The 19,998-nt window shown below is 44.6% G+C and overlaps 1 protein-coding gene and 1 non-coding gene across 2 annotated transcripts in view; one reads left to right on the top strand and one right to left on the bottom strand.

Annotated features, from left to right (window-relative positions):
• Nucleotides 1-4,401: 4,401 nt before the first annotated feature.
• ENTPD3 (ectonucleoside triphosphate diphosphohydrolase 3) overlaps nt 4,402-19,998 on the bottom strand; it is a gene marked incomplete at its 5' end in the record, with an annotated part of 56,192 nt that continues 40,595 nt past the window's right edge. The window contains 4 exons of the mRNA XM_045294991.1: nt 4,402-5,741; nt 11,924-12,061; nt 12,659-12,769; nt 12,952-13,224. Of these exons, the coding sequence (XP_045150926.1) occupies nt 5,505-5,741; nt 11,924-12,061; nt 12,659-12,769; nt 12,952-13,224 (759 nt within the window). The remainder of the gene's footprint in view (nt 5,742-11,923; nt 12,062-12,658; nt 12,770-12,951; nt 13,225-19,998) is intronic.
• LOC115871277 lies at nt 18,820-18,923 on the top strand. Its single transcript, XR_004047207.1, has one exon. It is a non-coding gene; the product is annotated as a U6 spliceosomal RNA (small nuclear RNA).

Raw genomic sequence — 19,998 nt, 5'->3', positions numbered from 1 at the left:
TCCTCCTGTCCCACTATCATGCTCAGTCCCCACCAGGATTTCAGCACTTCCTCTTTGTTACATTCCCCTAGATCATGCCCTAGCAGGTCTCCCACACCCACCTCACCACCCACCAATTTGGATTGCTTGTTGTTCCCTTGTCCATGGGTTTGTTATCACCTCTTCCCTTCCTCCCACCTCCCCCTCTGCCATGTGTCGTCCCCCCCTCCCGTTGTTTTCTCCTCCAGATTGTTCATCCAGCCTGTCCTATCCAGACAGACCTACTCCATTAGATCTTACGATAACCAAGCATCTTTCATCCAGGGGAAAACAGCGACTAGCCAGGATTTTCTCAGGGATCCAGCAGGGGGCCTCTGTGCCTTGTGCTCCAAGGTGAAGACACTTGTCTGTGAGGAACTCTGTCACCTAGGGCAGTGGTTGGCATGTGGAAGACTCAGGGTGAATGTGTGATGCAATGAGTGAGAGAGAGAGAGAATCTTCTCATCGCTTATTCATTACATTCTGTGGTAGGGAACCTGGTGACATAGAGTATTACACATGGGTCTGTTAGGTGCAAGCTCTACAGTGGGAACTCACCAGCTGCTCCTTGAGAGAAAGGTGAGGCTTCCTTTCTGCTCTGTAATAGCTTCGGAAACCCCAAAGGGCAGTGACTTCTCCTTGTCCTCTAGCGTAGCTGAGTCGATGGCAGTGAGAGTGGACTTTTGGTGTGGACCCTGTGCTAGGGTCTAAGGCAGTGGTTCTCAACCTTCCTCATGCCACGACCCTCATGTGGTGGTGACCCCCCAACCAGAAAATTATTTTCATTGCTACTTCATCACTGTCATTTTGCTACTGTTAGGAATCGGGTGACCCCGCGAAAGGGTCTTTCGACCCCCAAAGGGCTCACAACCCACAGGTTGAGAGCCGCTGGTCTAGGGTCTAGTGGTTACTGGACAGGCTGCGATCTGAAAGATCAGTGGTTGGAACCACTGCAGGAGAAATACGGGACTTTCTCTTCCTGTTAAGTTACAGTCTTGGAAAAGCATGGGGCAGTTCTACCCACGGGCTGGCATCAATGAGATGCTCTGAGTGCGGTGTTTTTTAGTTCTGAAAACAATGGCATGTGGCAGGTGTTATCTGCATTTCACCAATGAGGAGATAAAAGCTCAAAGAGGTTAAAAGGACGTAGGAAGCTCACGGAGGTAGTGAATGGGAAACTGAGGTAGCCTAGGTCTGTAACCTTACAGGACCTAGCAGAGCCCTGGTGGCCACAGGGGCTCCGAGTTAGGCTGCCAACTGTGAAGCCGGCGGTTCGACTCCGCTAGCCAGCTGTGCAGGAGAAAGTTGAGGCTTTCTAGTTAGTGTTGGAAACTCACAGGGGCAGTTCACCCTTGACCCTTTGATAGGGTCACTATGAATTAGAATTGACTTGATGGCAGTGAGCTATAGTGCACCCAGAGAGTCCATAAATGGTTGAAAAAAAGGGAACGCCTATAATCATGATCATAATCCTTGTTTAATCCTTCCCCCAAGCAACTCCTGTGTCTCCCAAACTTCCCTTGTTGGTCGGGCCAGTGAGTCAGTGCCGAGTCATCGCTACCTCACGCACAACAGAAGGAAACCCTGCCCTGCCCCGTGCTGTGCTTGAGAGCATCCTTGCAGCCAGGTGTCAATCTGCCATATCTAGGGCCTTCCTCTTTTTGGCTGCCCCTCTGCTATCCCAAGCTTGTTGTCCTTCTTCAGGGACTGGTCTCTTCTGACAACACGTCTCACAAAGTACATACGACTTAAGTCTCATCATCCTGGTCGATAAGGAGCACTCTGGCTGTCCTTCCGAGACAGATTTGTTTTTTCTTTTGGCAATCCATGGTACTTTCAAGATTTTTCACCAGCCCCATACTTCAAATACATCGATGCTTCTTCGCTCTTCCTTATTCGATGTCCAAGTTTCACGTGCATCTGAGGTTATTGAAAGGACCAGGGCTTGGGTCAGGTGCAACGTACTCCTCAGAGTTACATCCTTGCGTTTCCATTCTCTAAAGAGGTCCCCAATGCAACTCGTCTTTTAATCTCTTGACTGCTAGTTCCATGAGCGTTGATTGTGAACCCAAGCAAGACGAAATCCTTGACACCTTCCATCTTTTTCCCATTTATCATGCTGTTACCTCGTGGTCCATTTGATTTTATTAAGTTGTAATCTATACTGAAGACTGCAACCCTCCATCTTCACCAGCAAGTGCTTCTCGTGCTCCTCACTTTCTGCAGGCAAGGCCGTGTCACCTGCATTTCACAGGTTAATAACCTTCCTCTAACCCTGATGCCACATTGTTTCTTATTATCAGTTTCGTAGACTATTTGCTCCGCATGCCCATTGAATAGGTTTATTTAAGGGATACAACCCTGACACGCCCCTTTCCCGATTTTAAACCATGCGCTATTTCCTTGTTCTGTTAGCACCACTGCCTCTTGATTCATGTACAGGTGCCATGTGAGCCCAGTTAAGGTGTTCTGGAATTCCCATTCTTCTCAAGACTATCCAATAGTTTGTTATAATCCATACAGTAGAAGGCCTTGACATAGTCAGCAAAACGCAAGTAAACATCTTTGCAGTACTGTCTGCTTTCCGCCCCAATCTATCTGACACCAGCAGTGAAATTCCGTGTTCCACTGGACCAGACCTCTGGAAGCTCCTGTCAGTGTACTGCTGCAGCCAGCCGTTGTTGGATGACCTTCAGCAAAAGTTTACTTTGTGTGTGACATTAGTGATCTCACTGCCATCAAGTCAGTGCTGACTCATAGCGCCACCTTGTGGGTTTCCAAGACTAACTGTTCACAGGAGTAGAAAGCCTAGTTTTCTCCCAGATATTAGTGATATTGTTCTATAATTTGAGCATTCTGTTGGGTCACCTTTTTAAAAATATTGTTTTATTAGGGGCTCATACAACTCTTAATCACAGTCCATACATACATCAATTGTGTAAAGCACATTTGAACATTCATTGCCCTCATCATTCTCAAAACATTTGCTCTCCACTTAAGTCCCTGGCATCAGCTCCTCATTTCCCCCCTCCCTGCTCCCTCATGAACCCTTGATAATTTATAAATTATTATTTTGTCATATCTTGCCCTGTCTGACGTCTCCCTTCACCCACTTTTCTGTTGTCTGTCCCCCAGGGAGGAGGTCATATGTAGATCCTTGTAATCGGTTCCCCCTTTCCAACTCACCCTCCCTCTACCCTCCCAGTATCGCCACTCACACCACTGGTCCTAAAGGGATCATCTGTCCTGGATTCCCTGCATTTCCAATTCCTATCTGTACCAGTGTACATCCTCTGGTCTAGCCAGATTTGTAAGGTATAATTGGGATCATGATAGTGTGGGGGTGGGGAGGAAGCATTTAGGAACTAGAGGAAAGTTGTATGTTTCATCATTGCTACATCGCACCCTGACTGGCTCGTCTTCTCCCCGAGACCCTTCTGTAAGGGGATGTCCAATGGCCTCAAATGGGCTTTGGGTCTCCACTCTGCACTCCCTCCCTCATTCACAATAATATGATTTTTTGTTCTGATGATGCCTGATACCTGATCCTGTTGGGTCACTTTCTTAGGAAGTGGTACCAATAAGGATTTTTTTCCCATCACTTGGTCAAGTAGCTGTCTTCCAAATTTCCTGGCATAGGTGAGTGAGTGAGTCCTTCCGGTGTTTCATCGTCTTATTGAAATAGTTCAGTTGGTACTCTTCCAAACTTGAGTAATCATTTTCTGGAAAGTGTTGCCTGCTGTATTCAGTTTGGCCTGATTCTGAAGTTTACATACACTATACTATATATTTTTGTGACTTGGTCTCTAACCTCAGTAGTGTGTTTGTAAGATGCATCTGGAACGAGCATGTATTAGTCGCTCTTTTCATCAGTTTATTTTCTAGTGCAGGTACTGTCACGGTCTATTCATGCATTTTACTGATCCTGGGCATCCTGGTTGCTGCCAGGAAGCTTCTTAGGCACATACGTGTTTAAGAATACATACCTCTAAGCTATACCTCTTGGACTGGAATTGACAGGACATTTGGTGTGGGTGTATTTTCAATTGGATTTGGCAGGACTGCAGTTGTCCAGCGTGGTTGCTTTCGTGGATGTTCTCATCGGCATTATTTGAGAGTGAGCATCGAGGTCTGACTGGCAGGTTACAGGCTAACAGAGACATAAATGTCGAAGAAAGCAGTGTTTCATGTAATTAGCACAAGGAACCAGAGCTCAGCAAGGTGAATGCAGTCCCAACTCTGGAATAAAGACCCAGTCTGTGTGTTCTTCATTCACTAGGGGAAGCGTTTTCTTATATTCCAAAACGCTTATAAAAGAGTACCTTTGGTCTTTAGGAGAAAAGAGTATCACATGCAAATGAACAGGCACACACACACTGCAAGTCCAGAGAAACTAAAAGTCCTTTATTTCATCAGGGGTAAGGGCACACACAGCAATTGGAAAGAAGGGGACATTTGGGTTTGTCCCTGGTGGAGTTGCTGGTGTCTTTCCCCTCCCACTGTGGATGGAAATGGTTCCTGCAGCTTCCTGCTCTGGCCCCAAGTCGAGGTCTACAGCCAGCACTCAGAGTCGTGGGAGCCAGGAAAGTCACTGGTCAGCAAATTAGAGATGAAGGATGGCTTTGAGGACATCAGGTGTACGTGGTGGGCCAAGGAAACACACCATGCAGGCGATGACAGGGCAGTTCTCTAAGCAAAAGCCTCGCGAGGGAAACATGGTCTAGAAGACAGTGACCCCCTAGCAGTCGAAGTAGGCTCTAAGCGGCCACAGGACTGTGAAGGGGGAGATGAGGCTACTGAAGTCTCCAGGCTGGAAGCTAGAGACCAGAGCCCTGGGTGGGATTCCACTGTGGGGACCGTCTGCACTGCCCTGGGAGAAGCTAAGTCCTGTGTGTGACTGTGCTTCAGGTTTTACCATGGAAGAGAAGCCAGGCAGTAGCCTCTGCCTTGCGATAAAGGGGTCTTCTGCCCCCAGCACCTGTCCCAGGCACTCGATGGGACAGGTTTGCCAAAGGGGTTAGCTAAGGACCTAAGGGGAGTGGGGCAGGGTTGGCTCTGATAAAGTGGAATTTAGGATTGAACTCCCTGGTCTTCGTGGCACCCAGCAGCACTGACATTTGCCGGAGGAATTCTGAGGGAGGGAGAATGGCCCTTGAGCCTGGAGAGCCGTTCTTCATCATTAACTGGCACAGCCTCAACTTGCTCCATCTCGGGGAACACTGGGGCCGAGAGCCTGACCTCAATGGCATATCTCTCCCTGGATTCCGGAGAGATCCAGTGGGGGTCTGGGCTGCGGAGGAGCAGTGTGCAAACACAGCGAAGGCGCACTCCCAGAGGAGATTTGGCGAGAATCAGCATGGGGAGGCCTTAGGCTATTTGACTTCAGCTGGGTTTCCTGGAGAACATTTTGTCTGTTGCCTGGCACACGGCCAGCCTGGCTCTCTGGGCAGCCCTTGGGCTTCAAGAGCAGCTGCCCGAGGTGAGGCTCACTCTGAGTCCACAGTGTGGTCAAAGGAATGCTGGGAGGGCTTCTGTATCCGGGACACCGCACACAGGTACACAAGAAAGGCCAGACACAGCGAGGCCACCACAGCAAAGGCGGTGAGAATGCCCACAAAGGCCGGCGGCTGAATGGGCAGTTGAATCAGGGAGCTTCCGGCTGGGATCTGGTTGGTCAAGTTGAGCATGTAGCCAAGAGACCAGGCTATGCTGCTGTTCTCCACCTGCGAAACGGAGGCGACAAGTCAGTTCTCAGGACAGGGCTCAGATCCGAACCTCTACACTCCGGCTACACCCTCACGAAGCTGACACTGGAAACTGGCTTTAGGAGGCCAAAAGACAATGTCTGACTTGAGACAGTGCTGAGATTGGTTAGAACCCAGGTCACTGGGACTGCCGAGGCGTAAGGGTCCCTCCTGCAGCACTATAAAGAAATACGCTGGCCAATCTTGTCACACCAGGCGTGAAGAAGGCCCAGTCAATAACAGTTTTCCAGGGAGATGGAAGTGTTGGACTGAAGGAAGAGGGTCCCAGGGGTTTCCTGAACCGAGTGCCGGCTTCTAAGGACAAGCGCTCCGTCCAAATGGGCAAAGACAGTGATTTTCTTCTGGCCGTTCCACCAACACTTTTTGTTGTTGTTGAGTAAATCAAACAAGCTTTATTTATCCAATAGTTATAGAGAGAGGCAGCCTTTCCTAGCCACATTACCTAATGATGTATGGAGGTTGTTTTTTTCTTAAATCATTTTATTGGGGGCTCGTACAACTCTTATCACAATCCACCCATCCGTCGTGTCAAGCACATGTGTACGTTTGTTGCCATCGTTCTCAAAACATTTTCTTTTGACTTGAGCCCTTGGTATCAGCTCATTTTCCCCTCCTCCCTTCCCCACCCTCCTTCTCACATGAACCCTTGATAATTTATAAATTATTATTTTTTTCATGTTTTACACTGTCCGATGTCTCCCTTCACCCACTTTTCTGTTGTCCATCCCCCAGGGAGGGAGTTATATGTAGATCATTGTGATCAGTTCCCCCTTTCTTCCCACGTTCCCCTTCCCCTCCTGGTATCTCTGCTCTCATGATTGGTCCTGAGGGCCCATCAAAATTAGTTGTTAGGCCTTTTTGTTGCCCTAGTATCACATGCTATCAAGTCAGTTCGGACCCATCGTGACCCTCAGCATAACACTGCCCAGTCCCGCACCATCCTCACAATGGTGCCCCTACGAGAGCCCATGGTGGCAGCCACTGTGGTCAGCTCGTCTTGTGAGGGCCTTCCTCTTGTTGGCTGCCCTTCCACTTTACCCAACATGAGCCCTGGTTTACTAGCTGTCTCACGGGCTCAAGGAGAGGAACAGTTGTGAGGGTGGCACAGGACCGGGCAGGGTTTTGCTCTGTTGTGCATTGTTGCGTGAGTTGGGATCGACCTGATGGTACCCAGCAACCATAACAACATCATGTTCAAATGCGCAATATTCTTCTTTCATCATTATCTTGCCAGCCTCTCTATCTCCAGTGGTGGGCTTCCAGTTAAAGACAGGAGAGTAAACAGTGAAGACAGGGTGGGGGTGGGGTGGGGGTGCACCACCACTGATTTAAAAAGTGACGTAACTATTGAAGTGCATGGTAGGTTAATTTTATATCAATACAACTATTGGGGGGCAGACTTATGAGATGTGACTCTAGCTACCTCAGCTTTCTTGAGGGTAGTATTTGCCTGGGAGATTTAAAAAGTTTTAAGTTTCCATGTCTGTTCCCTATAAAGAGCATACACTTGATGTTAAACAAAATCATTTTAGAGACCTGATGCCGGGGAGGGGGCGGGGCTTAAGTGGAGAGAAAATGTTTTGAGAATGATGAGGGCAATGAATGTACAGATGTGCTTCACACAATTGATGTGTGTATGGATTGTGATAAGAGTTGTCTGGGCCCCTAATAAAATGATTAAAACAATCATTTTATTGGGGGCTTGTACAGCTCTTATCACACTCCATCTATACATCCAGTGTGTGAAGCCATATACTTGATTTTCAACAATCCAATCTGACAATGCCGGTCTTTTAATGGTTGATGTTCTTCCTTCTACGGTCGTTGTGATTATTGATATAGTTGGACTTCTTTCTACCATCTTACTTTAAAAAATTGCTGTCATTTTACTATATTTCGCTTATCTCCTTCATGCCTTAAGATAATAGCAGTATCTTCTCCTTTAGCACAAAGAATGTCAGGCCACTCATTTGTCCCTGTATCCCAGGTTTCCTGACCCAGCCTGTCCCTTACCATGCTGGATTTTATCTACATTCCAGCTCTACTAGTTATGAAGGAGGGTTTTTCTCTTCCTTTCTTCTGTGTTCTGTTTGTTGTTGTTAACATTTAGATGGCAGTTGACATCATTTATTCTTACTTAAGATCTTCTTGCAACATCTCCTGGATTTATTTTTCTCATTGCCCGTGTGTGGGAACACCTCCCAAGTCTTGTCTTTTCTGCTCTCTCATTTGAATGCTGCATTGGCTGGCTCTGCCATTCTTCAGAATTTAAAAAATGTAATGATTAGAATTTCCTATCAATCAGAATTTGTATCCAATGGAAAGCCATTCTCCATCCTTATCCTGCACTCTGCTGGCAATTGGATTCATTAGAAGCCAGGCCCAGAGAGTACATGCCACCAGCCATCTTTATATGTCTCCAGGCAGCCTTGTTTTCTGTAGCTTACTCAATTTAATTTATGTAAAAGTAGGCAGCCACACGCTTAATGCAGGATATTGATTGGCTTAACCTAATTATTACCGAGGCTGGAATTGAATAGACCGACTCCAGACATCCTCCGGGCTTCACAGGAGCTATTTCTGAGATGAGAAACCCTCCCAGACCCCGGAGAGCAGGAGAACCTAGCTCTGGCTGCATGACTGAGTCCTTTCTGAAGCAGGACGCCCTGCCTCCAGTTACCTGGGACCGTGGGGATTCCACCTGTCAGACTGCTCTGCACTCAAATTTCTACTCAGGATCTCTGTGTGTGCGTGCGTGCGTGCGTGCGTGTGTGTGTGTGTACAGATATTACTGCTATAGACCAGAGGGTCACTGTGAGTCAGAACCAACTTGATGGCACCTGACAGCAATAACAACAGTATCATTTCTCTACATAGATGTATATCAAAGATGCTCTAAAAAGTTTGTGGAACACTCAGATTAAAAGTGAATGGAATTTTTCTATGAACTTTTTGAAGTTAACACCTGTCTACCTTCTAGCCTATTTCTGCCCCTGCCTGCCTTCCCCTTCCATCCCTGACAACCATCAAAGTCTGTTTCTTATGGTATCAAAACCGTTACCTTAATTTTCTTTTCTTTATAACAGTAGTCTCATACAGTATTTATCCTTTTGTGATTGGCTAACTTAAAAAAATTAATTATTTGGGGTGGGGGGCTCTTACAAATCTTATAGCAACCCATCATTCAATAGTATCAAGCACACTTATATATATGTTGCCATCAACATTTCCAAAACAATTTCTTTCTACTTGAGCCCTTGGTATCAGCTCCTCTTTTTCACCCCACCTTCCCCCACTCTCCCACAAGCCAACTTTAACTCAGTGTACTGTCCTCCAAAATTGTCCATCCGTGTCATGAAGCATTTTACAGTTTCATCATTATTTGTTAAATACATGCAGTGGTCTCGAGCATGTACCACAGCTTATCGGTCCGTCATCCCACCGATGGGCATTAAAGTCATTTCCATCTTGCTCTTGTGAACAGTGCGGTGATGAATATGTGTGTACATACCTCTCCTCTGCTATGTTCCTGATTCCGTCAGGGTTCCATGCCAAGTAGAGGGGTTGCTGGGTCACATGACACCCCTATCCCCAATTGTCGGAGGAAGTGTCATACTGCTCTCCACAGGGGTTGTAGTGTTTTACAGCCCCATCAGCAGGGTTGAGGGTTCTAATCTCTCTGTAGCCTCTCCAACATTTGTTATTTTGTTTTGCTTTTAGTTTTAACTTTGCTACCCACACCAGGGCTGGGATGCTTGAGCTCATTGTCATTTTGATTTGTGTCCCTGGGAGAGCTAGTCATCGCAAGCATTTCTTTTTCTAAACAATTTATTGGGGCTCTTACAGACATTAGTTAACAATCCATAAACCAATTATAGCAAGCAAACTTGTACATGTGTGGCCAGCATAATTTTCAAAACATCCTTCTTGAGCCCTTTGATATCAGCTCCTCTTTTCCCCTCCCTCCCCCCACCCTTTCACCCTCGTGAACCCTTAATAATGGTTATTATTGCTATCATTTCCCCCTACCTTCCCTTTCCCACCCTCCCTGTACTCTCATGGTATCATTGCTCCCATTACTGTTCCTGAGGGGTTTATCTGTCCTGGATTCCATGTGTTAAGGGTTCTTATCTGTACCAGTGTACATATGCCAGTCTAGTAGGATTTGTAAGATCCTGATAGTGGGGAGAAGAAGCATCAAAGAACTAGAGGAGTGGTGTGTGGTTTGTCAGTGCTATACTGCACCCTGGGCGAATCGTCCCTTCCTGTGACCCTTCTGTAAGGGAATGTCCAATTGTCTGCAGATGGGCTGTGGGGCTATACTCTGACCCCTCTCCTTCATATCGCAAGCATTTCTTAATATGTTTGTTGGCTGTCTGGGTTTCTTCTTTGGTGACCTGTGTCCTCTGTCCATTTTTTAATGGAATTATTTGTCTTTCTCTTGTAAAGGGGCTGAAGTTTTCTGTGGATTTGAGAGATTAGTCCCTTGTCCGAGATATTGCCAAGGTTTTATTCCCCCTGTCTGAGGGTTTTCTTTTTATTTTTTGTGTGAAGTCTTTTGATGCACATAAATGTTCTATTTTTGGTTGATCAAAGCCATCTAATCTTCTGCTGCTGTATGCTTTTCATTAGCTTTGATAGTATGTTCATGTCATGTGTTAGGGCCCCTCATTTGTCCCCATTTTCCACTGAAGATCTTTACAGTTCTTGGACTTATGTGTAGGTTTTTAATCCACGTTGAGTTTGTTTTTCTATGTAGAGTGAGATAAGGGTCTTGTTTCATTATTCTAAAAATGAAAATCCTATTTTGTCAGCACCATTTGTTAATGAGGCTATCTCTTCCCCATTAAATATATCTAGGCCTTTGTAAAAAATCAGTAGTCTGTAGGTGAATATATATTTTTTGTGGGTTCTCTATTCTGCTTAATTGATGTACATACCTATCCTTGTACCACTACCTGGCTCATTTTACTACTGTGTATGCTTAGTAGGTCCTGGGTCTTTCCTTTCCATGTAAGGTTAATGATCATTTTTCCATCTCGTTAAAGACTGATGCTGGGATCTGGATTAAAAGTGCATTGTGTTTATGGATTGCTTTGGGTAGTACTGGTATATTCACAATGCCAAGTCTTCCTATCCATGAACATGATGTAGTCTTTCATTTTTTGTAGGTCTCTTTTGCTTTCTTGTTGTAGTGTTTTGCAGTTTTCTTTGTAAAGGTCTTTTGTTTCTCTCATTGGGTGTATTCTTAAGTATTACATCTTTTGGGTTGTTATTGTAAATGGTATTATTTTTAACTTTTTCTTTGATATGTAAAATGGATATGCAATTATTACTCTTTAGAAATTTTAAAATAGAATCTATTGTTGGTGTTACTATTGAGAAGATACACAGAAGAACCTATAGAAATTCAACAATTTCTACATGTGTAATTCTGTGAGGCACTGTTCTTTACAAGAAAATTATTAGGCTATATTGGAAACTTTTCAGAACAAAAATATCTCAGGCCATCAATATGAAGGAGCTTCAGAGAGTGCATGGAGACATTAATCATCTTTCAGTTCTGTCTTCTATAAGCTCTTCGAAGCCCCCCTCATATATTTATCTATTCATTTCACAAACATTTACTGTGAAGTATCTAGTGCTTTCTATGAAGCCCTGGTGGTGTACTGGTTACACGTTGAGCTGCTAACTACAAAATCAGTTCTCAATGGGATGATTTTTTTCAAACCTTAAAGATGAGGTTTTCTACTCCCTTAAAGATTTATATTTCAGAAACTCATAGGGACAGTACTATTCTGTCTTACAGGGTCACTAAAAGTTAGCTTGTCTGTGAGTTTGGTTTGTTATATTCCCGGGTTCTAACCCCTGTGCCAGGAATATGAGAACCATATGGCAAACCTCTGCCCTGGGGAGCTCATTGTCCATTGGCACCGGGCTTCCAACCCATCCAACCCTTTTCCCATCTGGAATGGTCTCCTGCAGTCCTCATCTGAACTCTCTGTCCTCCTCTCCTCACAAGTGACCGCAGGGTTACCAGCTTCTGTCTAGGGTGCTTATCTTCTATATTTATCTTCTATTTTTCTCCCACGCACGGAGACATGGACCTTTGATCTGAGAAGAAGAGGAGAAAGACTTACTTCTTTTTTAAAATGGACTTGGGGCCAAGTCTCTGCGGTGAACTTGTATCCTCCGACGAGCAAGTGGTAGATGTAGTGGGCGGAGAAGCAGTAGGAGCGGGCGTACTCCTCCTCAAACCTGGGGAGCAGCAGCGGGAGCTGAAAGGGTGACCACAGATGAGGGCAGCCAGGCATGTCTTCAGAGGCACAGTTCACAACACCTCAGGCCAGCAGCGGCAGGCTGAAGAAACTTACCACTCAGAGTTTAATAATAAACGTTCCCGTCTAGGAATGCGACGATCTAGTACTTAAAGCCTGCCGCCTGACTTCCCATCCCAATGATCTCTCTAGCACTTATTGAATATGTATTAGGTTCCGGTCACCGTGCGTGCAGGTGAAACATGAAACCACATTGTGAGTAAACTCAGTTCCCGCGGAGGTGATTCTGACTCATAGCAACCCCATAGGATTGGGTTGTCCTACAGGTTTTCCAATCTACACGTTTTCTAATCATCAGGAAGCAGTAGTGGGTTTGAACCGCTGACCTCTTGGTGAGCAGCTGGGAAGCCCGTCTGATAGATGCGGTGAAAGGCAAAACCCAAGACAACAAAAGCCACCAGTTGCTGCCCAGTAGACCCCACTTCACGGCGACCCCCCCATGTGAAACACACACACACACACACACACACACACACACACACACACACACACGTCTCTCTCTCTCTGCACTGATACTGATCCCTTCTCTTTACTGACCTGACTCCAAGTCTGTGAGCAGAAGGTCCAGGTGCTGGAGTTAAAGGTTCCTAGGGAAAAGCTCCCGGAAAGATTTAACGCACTGGCTGTGTAGTAGAATCCCGCAAAGGCCTGCAGGGAAGCCAGACGAAAGGACATTAGTCCTCAGACGAGATCGATGAGGCAGGTTTTTCGGGGGTGGGAGATACAGAAAGGGAAACCAAGTCAGCAGAAGAGAAGCCACACAGCAAGGAAAAGCAAACCAACATTCCACGGGGTGAAAGGAGACTGAGTTCAGTGGGATTAGCTCTTACCACAAATGGCCCTCTGACCCTGGGCTGATATACTCCATTAAACGAACAGACTTCTGGGTCTGGGCACCCTCCAAAGTCAAACAGGGAAGCCACCTTCTCCCGGCACAACGATGGATCCCCAGTTCCCTCAAAAGTGATGGTGTCGGAGGGGCTGTAATCGGCCGGCTTCAGGTGCCATGTGCACAGACTGCCAAACATGTGGGACAGTGGGAAGGTGGCGGCATAATCCCTTGGGTAACAGGGGTTGGTGAGGTGGGATTTGTTGGGAGAAGCCTGTAGGTACAAGAGTGAGACAGAGGAAACCAGGCTTTAGTAGATAACCACATGTTGCCCTCTTCCAACTTCTCGCCATGGCTACTCTCCAATATTGACAGAGAAATGAAACAAAACAGCAAAAGCAGTCTGCCTCTGTGTGTGCTCGAGGGCATCGGCCCCGCTAACTGGAGAACTCCTTGGGGACATGGGGAGGTGGCTACTGTGCACCAGGCACAATGCCAGGCTCTCTCTCCCTTGATCTGATCCGGTCCTCACGTAGCCTGGTGATGCAGGTTTTATGAACTCCCTTTTGATGAAAACACAAAGTACCTTTAGATTAATTTAAGATTTTAGATAGACCATCTGACAAAATAATCCAAAACGCACAAATAAGGACACGATGATCATTAAGTCTCTTTTCCACACATTTCCAGCCACCAGTTCCCTTCCCTGGCAGGCAAGTGTCCCACACCTTTTTGCTTGTTTTCAGAAGATTACAAGTGATTTATTCACACCTCACTTCCTTTTGTTTTGTTAAAAACAAAAACAAACAAACTCCAGGAGGGGAAGGGGAAGGTAGGGGGAGGAGGGGGAATTGATCACAATGATCTACATATAACCCCTTCTCTGGAGGACGGACAACAGAAAAGTGGATGAAGTGACACATCGGACAGTGTAAGATATGAAAAGATAATAACAATTTATAAATTATCAAGGGTTTGTGAGGGACGGAAGGGAGGGGAGGGAGGGGGGATATGAGGAGCTGATACCAAGGGCTCAAGTAGAAAGAAAATGTTTTGAGAATGATGATGGCAACAGATGTACAAATGTGCTTGGTACAATGGATGGATGCATAGATTGTGATAAGAGCTGTATAAGCCCCCAATAAAATGATTTTTAAGCAAGCAAACAAAAAAGCCACAAATAGTTTCATCTAACTTGTAGCATATCAGGTCAGAGTCACCTATGGCTGAAATATTTGTTGAAAGGAAAGAAAACAATCCAAATCAATCAACTAGTTAACTTAGCACCGGACCCCCCTCCAAATCTGAAATTTCTTCATTGATGAAAAGAATATACATTTTTTCTGGCTTGTTCCAGCAAGGTTCAATGAATATTAGTTCTCCCTTTTGTGTTTGAGTGATTAATTTTTTTAATTAAAAACATTTTTTTCCCTTTCTTTAAAAATTTTTTAAAAATCATTTTATTGGGGTCTCATGCAATCCATCCATCCATCCATTGTGTCAAGCACTTTTATGATGGCATTCCTTAAATCAAATTCACCTATGTGCCAATTTGTCCTGGCATTCAGCACTGTAGCAAATCTTCACACTGTGGTCTACGCACACAGTGAGACGCTGCTCAGTCATAAGGGAGACGAAGCCTGGGTGCAGGCGACAGTGTGGGTGAGCCTTGAGCACAGTCGCCAACGGACAAGCACGGCAGGAGCTCATTTCATGCATTAAGCCCATGTACAGATTCCAGAGGTCATTAGTATTTCCCAAGGAGGGAGGAGGGAAGGAGAGAGGAGGGAAGGAGGAAGGCTTGCTTGGGGGGTGCTGAGTTTATGTGAACATGGTAGGATCGTTTGAAAGTATTATTGACATATATGTAGAAGTTATTGAACCACTGCTTTTTGGGTGTCTATTTTCAGCATAATTACAAAGAAAAAATCCGAGTGGAAAAAGAAATGATCATAATGACAACAGCATGATATTGGCCTTAAAAGAACCCAAACCCAATGCCGTTGAGTCAATCCGGACTCATAGCAGCTCTGTCTACAGTGTCTGAGATGATACCTTTTTGCAGGGACAGGCAATTTACTCTTTATCCCTGGGAGCAGTTGGTGAATTTGATATCCCTGGGAGCAGTTGGTGAATTTGAACTGCCAACCTTGCTGTTAGCAGCTCAACCCCTAGCTCACAGAGCCACCACCAGGGCACCCTTAAACCAAACCAAGTAAGAACAATGTAGCACAACAGTGAACTCATTTGCTACTCTAAAAAAAAAACACATCCAATCAGAAGCCCAGGAAGAATATTCACAGATACAAGCGAAATGTGCTAAGAAACAGGAATTTGAGCGGAGGAAACAGGAGTGTGAAGAAGTTCAATGACTACAAAAAAAAAGAAAATGGAAGTATTCAAAATATTAAGCAGAAAGACTACAAGGGGTCAACCAAATTTGAATTTACAAATGGAATAACTTCTTTAAAAAACCAAGCAGGAAATTAAATCATATACATCGTTAATCAGTGGCTAGAGCATCTGCATATGTCTACTACACTTTCTAATGTACAAGGGGACTTCAAATCTTTCAAGGGAAAGTTCCATTGTCTTTTCAGTACATGTTTCACAAACTTTTTGAAACTTTTTTGTGTAATGTGCCTCTTAACAACCAGCTGGATATATGAACATACACTGTTGCTAAGTTATACTAAGTGTAAAATGTTCCAAATGCACTTATTTTTTAAAAGAGCATTTTCTATAGAGGTTGTACATTACAGGATTTGTTTCTAAAGAAAAATAGAGTGAAGAACTGAAACACCTATTTGGGAGACAGACTCAAACATAATATGTAAACGTAATATGTAAAGGATGTACAAAATATTTTAAAAACGAACAGCTTTACTGCAGTGTTTCAATTTATGTAGTAATCGGCAATTGTGGTCTGCAATTCATTTCAACAGAGGAGGCAAATAGTGCCGCTTTACTTTTATTCTATATTAAATACATTTTGCTGGGAGATACACCTTCTAGAAATGTCAGGGCAGAGATGTCATTCAGGACACGCAAGTGCTGAAACTACCTTCTGGCCCACTACATAAGGAAATGATCTTCAAGAGCAGATGTGGGCTTAAGGACTCAGCCTTCATTTGTAAGTATTTCCTTAAATGAAATGAGATACTTTGTTAATCTATGATCTTTCAAATGGTTATATAAACCAATAGTGTTGCAACAAGAATTAAGCTTTCCAGATCTGTGCGACTATATACTTTTAAGAACACTGTCACTGAAAGGTGTGCCCTGTTGGTGCCCTTGTGAACTAAGGGAAGTGCTGAGATGTCCCTTCTGCGTATTCCTTGGCAATCGTTGAGAAACATGCTGGCAATAATCATTGCAGGCCAAAGGTTCATAATAATAGTCATTTAAAAATTGTCATTGCATAATAAAATGTTAAAAGTGGTAAAAAAAACAAACCACGTGACATCAAGTTGATTCTGACTCATAGGGACTCCGTGTAGGGTTTCCAACGTTATAAAGCTTATGTGAGCAGAGGTCTCACCTCATCTTTCTCATGTGGACTGGATGATGAGTTGGGGGATTTGAACCACTGACCTTTGGGTTAGCAGTTCAACACTTACCCACAAGCACTACCCTTAAAACTCCAAACCCGCCCCCATCGGGTCAATGTGATTCATAGCGACCCCCACCCCGTGAGTTTCTGAGATTGTAACTATTGACGTGAGTAGAATGGTCAGTCATTCTCCCGAGGAGCTGCTAGTGGTTTCAAACTGCCAACCATGCGGATCGTAGCCCAACGTGCAACCACAGTCCCATCAGGGCCCCTAGTAGCACCGTTAGAATGGATCAATGAAGAAGAAGAAGAACAGAAAATCCAGAAACGGATCCTCAAAACCGAACCCTGACGTTGCAGTCTGGTACCACTCACTCCCTGCCTGCCTTTGAGTTGATTCTGACATTGCAACCCAACAGGACAGAGCAAACACACTGGAAACAAACAGTCACAGCTGCTCCTGCACAACAGCCCGTGAGTTTGAACAGGCAGCATTTCTGTTCGCAGCTGAGCACTTCACTATTTGTACTGGCAGGGTGCCAATCCTGGTATAGAATCACTAATGCTTGTGTACAAGAAAGTTTACTGTCCTGCTGCTACAGCAACGAAGCAAGGCACAGCCCAGTGCCCTGCAGGGGAACAGCTACACAACTATGGAATGCTAAGCCATACGGAAAGTGTGCTATATGTTCACCGGCAACACCGAGCCAAACCCAGCAAGCTGTGTTCAGTGGTGACATGCAGAAGGTGGGACTGGAGAGAGAATCTTTCATTTTTATTTAATGTACTTCCTTTTGTCTGCTTTGTAATTTTTATAATAAGAATGTATTTTTAAAGTTTTATTGGGACATTATCTACATATCATACAATTCAATAGTTCAATCATATCAAGAAGAGTTGTAAAATCATTATCATCATCAATTTTACAACGTTTTCTTCTTTCTTGTACGCCTGGCTGCTAGCTCTCCATTTCCCCAACCTCCCCTGCCAGGCCCTCAAGAAACTATTAATCCAGTGACTGTCTACAGATTCACTCAATCTGGGTTTTACATCCTGTAAAACATACAAAAGCAAAGAAACCAACAAGCTAACAAAATAAAATAGAGGAAAAACCTCCATCAAAAAGGAAGGAGAAAACATTAAAAACTAGAACAACTCTAAGATGGGTCAAAAGGGAGATGAACTGATAAGGTGTTGAATTTCAACCTAAGGACATCTGCCATCATCCACTTTCCGTGGCCTCTGTCTGATCTCAGGGCTATTCAAATGTCTCCGGTCCATGTTCAGGGGGAATTCACCAGAGGCTTCATCCATGTGCATTCTCCCTCCCCCCCTTTTTTTAAAAACAGATACAATTTTTAAATGGGTCACAAGGTTGATCAAATAAACCATTACATTTTGGGCTAACTATTATCTACTATTACCGCCCTACAATCCTCTCTGATAACAAGGCTCTTCACATCCTGTGACTGTGGTCAGAGGGGGTTCACTGGCGGTTTAATCTAAGTGTGGACCCTGGAAATGGATTTTCACCTCCCATAGGCATCCATAGCCTCCTGTATACTGAGTGTTCACAATTAAAACTCTGACACCAAGGATGTATTTTCTCTAATTAAAAAATACCCAGTGGTACAGATAAGAGCTTGCAATATAGGGAATCCAGGACAGATAAACCCCTCAGGACCAATAATGAGAATAGCGATACCAGGAGGGTAAGGGATAGGTGGGGGAAGTAAAGGGGAACTGATCACAATGATCTACAATGATCACAATAACCTCCTCCCAGGGGGACGGACAACAGAAAAGTGGGTAAAGGGAGACAGTGGTCAGTGTAAGACATGAAAAAAAATTGATCAAGGATTCATAAGGGAGGGAGGGTGGAGGAGGGGGGAAATGAGCTAATACCAAGGGCTTAAGTAGAAAGAAAATGTTTTGAAAATGATAATGGCAACATATGTACAAATGTGCTTGACACAATGGATGGATGTATGAATTGTGATAAGAGCTGTACGAGCCCCAATAAAATGATTTAAAAAACCAAACAAACCCAATGTAGGTTTTCTGTTTCTTTTTCTTTTTTTGTTTTCTGTTTCAGTGAGAGTACTTGGAATAGTATGTACTCATAAAAATATAATTGCAAGGGATATTTAAGAGCAGAAAAAATTGCTCATTATGTATTATTAAATTTTTAAAAAGCCAGACCTAAAACTATAATATACTATTATGAGACCAATTTTATAAATACACAAATTCACACACTCTCACAAATGGAGGAAAGACATGTTAAGAACAGTTAATTTAAAAAATTTATATCTGGTGCTCGCTTTGGCAGCACATAGACTAACATTGGAATGATACAGGGAAGAGCATGGCCCCCGAGCAAGGGTGACATGCAAATTCGGGAAGCGTTCCATATTTTTGAGTAAGAGCTCCCCCAGGACCACCAGCCCCAGCAAGCACTAGAGGAAGAGAGGCCCTCAGCTGCTGGGGAGTCTTTGCCCCTAATTCAATCCCCAACACACTGAGAATATCCCATCCAGACCCCTTGAAGGAAGGGGAGGGGCTTAGAGAGCCCGACCTTGTCATGTGCCATCAATAAAGTACACTGTTCCCAGGGAAAAAAAATATGTATACATAGTTGCATGTGTTTTCTACAGTCCCCCCTCACTAAAACATGCATTACATTTAAACCACATAGAAGAGAAAATTCTAACTTAAAAAAGGAGAAGTAAATGCATGTTCATAATATCCAATCTGATAGCAGAGTGTAATTTGCGTCCTGGAGGGAGTAGAGATTTGCTAGTAAGAGAATGATTTGCAAAGTATATATCATTCAATAAGTATCATTCTCATCACACCAAAAAATAAAAACTAACCCACCAAAAAACTAACAACCCCCAAACTTATCTTTCTCCCTGTCACCACACAAGGGAGCCCCTAATTTTGCACATGAGGAAATGAGGCAGCGATTGATGGGAATGTGCTACTTATCCATCTAGTTCTCATGATGCAATGCTTTGCGAGAACCAAGTCAGGGCTTACCGACACTTATTTGGCACCTGAATGTATTGGTCAGGCAGGTGCAGACGTGCCGTTGTAGATGATCCTCATTACTTTGGATCTCTCCCTCACCTGAGTCAGGAGGCTAGGGTGCCCGGGGCAGAGCCATTATCTCCGGCATCCGAGGTTACTAGAAAAGTGGGGGAGATGCCTTCCCTGCCTGTCCACAGGGAGAGGCTGAGGTCTCACTTCTCTGCCTCCAGCTCTGGGTTCCCACCCAGAGACCTGCACACCCAAACACAAAGGTGGTATAGCCATGTCTCTTATACACATTGTGGGTTCTAGAGGGTTATGTAGTGTAGTGTGTGTGTTCTTCAGCAAAGACCAGCCACATTGACAAAGTTAGCCTTCCTGGTGCTGGAAATGAATGATGTCACCCACTTCCCTTACCGTACCTGAAGGTAAGAAGGTGGTCCATCTCCCACCCAAAACCCA

Source organism: Echinops telfairi, unplaced genomic scaffold (assembly GCF_000313985.2).
Source record: "Echinops telfairi isolate 266 unplaced genomic scaffold, ASM31398v2 ScPeMD7_4225;HRSCAF=4972, whole genome shotgun sequence".
NCBI lineage: Eukaryota > Metazoa > Chordata > Mammalia > Afrosoricida > Tenrecidae > Echinops > Echinops telfairi.
Note: the sequence above shows the minus strand (reverse complement) of the source record. Positions and strands in the feature narration are given on the sequence as shown.